The 2,795-nt window shown below is 70.0% G+C and overlaps 2 protein-coding genes across 2 annotated transcripts in view; one reads left to right on the top strand and one right to left on the bottom strand.

The window, feature by feature from the left end:
- Positions 1-990, top strand: part of CHLNCDRAFT_58891 (hypothetical protein) — a 9,120-nt gene extending 8,130 nt beyond the window's left edge. Inside the window, exons 23-25 of the mRNA XM_005844319.1 lie at positions 86-176; positions 337-392; positions 567-990. Coding sequence (XP_005844381.1) covers positions 86-176; positions 337-392; positions 567-644 — 225 coding nt within the window. The 3' untranslated portion in view covers positions 645-990. The remainder of the gene's footprint in view (positions 1-85; positions 177-336; positions 393-566) is intronic.
- Positions 991-1,143: 153 nt separating this feature from the next.
- The window catches only part of CHLNCDRAFT_139017 (hypothetical protein), a gene marked incomplete at both ends in the record, with an annotated part of 1,976 nt that continues 324 nt past the window's right edge, over positions 1,144-2,795 (bottom strand). Inside the window, 4 exons of the mRNA XM_005844242.1 lie at positions 1,144-1,242; positions 1,555-1,680; positions 2,039-2,124; positions 2,416-2,502. Coding sequence (XP_005844304.1) covers positions 1,144-1,242; positions 1,555-1,680; positions 2,039-2,124; positions 2,416-2,502 — 398 coding nt within the window. The remainder of the gene's footprint in view (positions 1,243-1,554; positions 1,681-2,038; positions 2,125-2,415; positions 2,503-2,795) is intronic.

Genomic DNA, 2,795 nt, shown 5'->3' with positions numbered 1-2,795 from the left:
CCGCCCCCACCCCTGCCGCGCCCCAACCCACCCACCCACCCACCCACCCCCTGCCGCGCCTGCACCACCGCTGCACCCCCTGCAGGTGGAGGCAGCCACGCGGGCGGACCGAGAGGGGCGGGGCCGCCGCGCGGCGCTGCAGCGCACAGAAGAGTCAGAGGCGCTGATGCGGGGAGGTACGGGATGGTACCGCGTGATGGTACGGCATGGTAGTACTGCCTGCCTGCCCCTGCCTCCCTGTGCGTTACGTTTGGAGGCACCGCACCCTTATGCACACTGGCACCCACTGCGAGCACACACGCACACGCACACGCTGCCCCTCCACCCGATGCGCAGACGGATCAGACCTGGAGTCGGATGCCGGGCAGGAGGAGGAGGAGGAGGATCGGGAGGTGCGACCACAGAGGAGGGGAAGAAAGTAGCAGACAGCAGGCACCTGCCGCAGCAGCCGCCTGCGTGTGCCGCCTCCCCACCGTACCCGCCGCCGCCGCCAGCAGGCCGCTGCCCCGCGGCTGATGTAGTGTGCCAAGCTGTACCGCACCACGTGTACCGCTCCTGTACCGCAGGCCTACGATTCCGACGAGTACGGTACCGAAGAGTCGGGGTCCGACGACGGCGAGAGTACCGCCTCCGAGGAGGACTGAAGCCGAGCAGAAGCTGAGCAGAAGCTGGGGTGAAGCTGGTATATATTGTATGGCGCCGCCACCGCAACCAGGACTGATAGCTTTCAAGCCAGCCCACCAAGCTGCAGCTGTGCAGGATTGCTGACCATCTGGTGGAAAGCCCGCCGGCAGCCCATCCAGGCGGCCAGCGGCGGCGGCTGGGCCGCCCTGCTTTTGGCCATCTGTCGGCGGCGGTGTTTTGTAGCAGCACCTGGCAGCCAGCGAGCTGCGCTCTCTTTCCGTCTCTCTCTCTTATAGTCTCTTTCTCTCTCTAGGGGAGGAGGTGGGGGAGTGTTCTACGCTTGCACCGTGCAAATGGCACACAGACGGCAGCAAGCAGGCGCATGGGGCAGATGGGGGGCATGAATGCGAGCACGGTGCCGCAGAGCGAGGGGTGGAGCAAGAGAGGCCCTTGTTCTTCGCCCATCGGCGCTGGGAAGCCCAGGCGACCGGCTCGGGCTGGCCGCCTGGCAGGCCCCCCTCAGTGCATCATGTATCCGGAGCTGTCCCCCTCCCCCGATCGGAAGGCCCACAGCAGGGTGGAGGCCGCCAGGATGAGGCCGCACTGCAGCACGGAGCCCTGCAGGGTGGGGTGGGGGGCGGAAAAGGGGAGTGTGTTGGTGGGCTGGAGGCGGGGGACAGCACCGGGAGGAGGGAGGTGAGCCGCTGTGCGTGATGTATGTGTCTGTGTGGTGGTGGTGCTGTGGAGTGTGCACAGAAGAGGTCCGAGGGTGCACGGCATCCGCTCACCGGGGGCTGTGGCGCACGCCGCGCGGCGCGCCTGGCCCGCGCTTGCAGCCACGGTGTGCTGGGTGACCGCGCACCCGCCCCACCCCACACACATGCAGCACATCTCATCCGCGCCCCAACCCACCCACTCCCCCCTGCTTACCACCCCCACCGCCGACAGGTCCTTTGTCTGTGTGGCCGAAGTGGCTGCCAGCAGCACCGCCACGCTGCCCGCCACCGCCCCCGCCGCCACCAGGAAGGAGAGGAAGAGCCAGAGGCGGGCGCGGAACTGCGGCAGGGGGTGCGTGTGTGGGGCGGCGGGGTGGGGAGCTGGGGTAGGGAGAGCGAGGGAAGGGGTCAGCGCAGTGTGTAGGGGGGGGTGGGTGTAGAGAGTGGATGGGGGCAGCGGCGGGGGTGGGAGCAGGGCAGGGCAAGCGGCGGCGCGCCGGCAGCGCACAGGCCGCGCGCAGCAAGCCATCGGCCGTTCGGCAGCTGGCACTGTGTGTGGCGGGGGCCTGCCAGGCCGGTCACACACCACTGGGCTGGCCGCCGGGCACGCCGCCGCCGCTGGCAAGGCAGAAGCGCAGGGCAGCGCAGCGCCCGCGCCGGCGGCGGCGGCGGCAAGCACCGCAGGGCGCCGGGCGCACCTCTCCGCCCTCCTCCCACGCCTCCCCCGCTTCAGCCAGGTCGCGCCGCGGCAGCATGTTGATGCAGACCAGCGCGATGGTGGCGACTGCAGGCGGGGGCAGTGTGTGTGTGTGTGTGTGTATGGTGTGTGGGGCAGTGTGTGGGGCAGTGTGTGGGGGTGGGTGGCGGGGCAGCGCAGCAGCTGGCCCTCTTCCCAAGGAAGCGGCAGCAGCAACAGCGGTAGCAGCAGCGGCCACCGCCGCCGCCGCCGGCAGAGCGCGATCCGTAGCGGCAGCGACGCGTGTGCAAACACACACGCGCGCACACACACACACACACACAGGCATACACAGCAGGCAGAGCAGTGTATTCGACGCGGGGCGGGGCGGGCGCGCACCTATGCCCGGCCAGTTGTACTTGAAAGGGGAGGGCTCCCCCACCACCGCCTGCTGGTACACAAGCGCATCCGCCCAGCACCACCACCCTGCAGGCGGCGGCGGCGGCGGCGGCAGGAGGAGCGGCATAAGGAGCAGCAGGAGCGGCCAGTGAGGCCAGGCGGTGCAGGGCAGAGGCGGCAGGCGGCAGATGCAGCAGCAGGTGAGGCAGCGGCGTCAGGCGGCGGCGTAAGGCGGCAGGTGAGGCAAGAGGAGGCAGGGCGGTGCCTGCCCAGCACCACCACCCTGCGCCAGGCAGCAGTGGCAGGAGGAAGGAGCAGCAGTAGCGGCAGGAAAGGCAAGGGGCGGTTGGGCAGCGGCGGCAGGCGGCAGGAGGAGCAGC

The sequence above is a fragment of the Chlorella variabilis genome (assembly GCF_000147415.1).
Source record: "Chlorella variabilis unplaced genomic scaffold CHLNCscaffold_23, whole genome shotgun sequence".
Taxonomy (NCBI): domain Eukaryota; kingdom Viridiplantae; phylum Chlorophyta; class Trebouxiophyceae; order Chlorellales; family Chlorellaceae; genus Chlorella; species Chlorella variabilis.
This window is presented reverse-complemented; position numbering and strand designations above follow the sequence as displayed.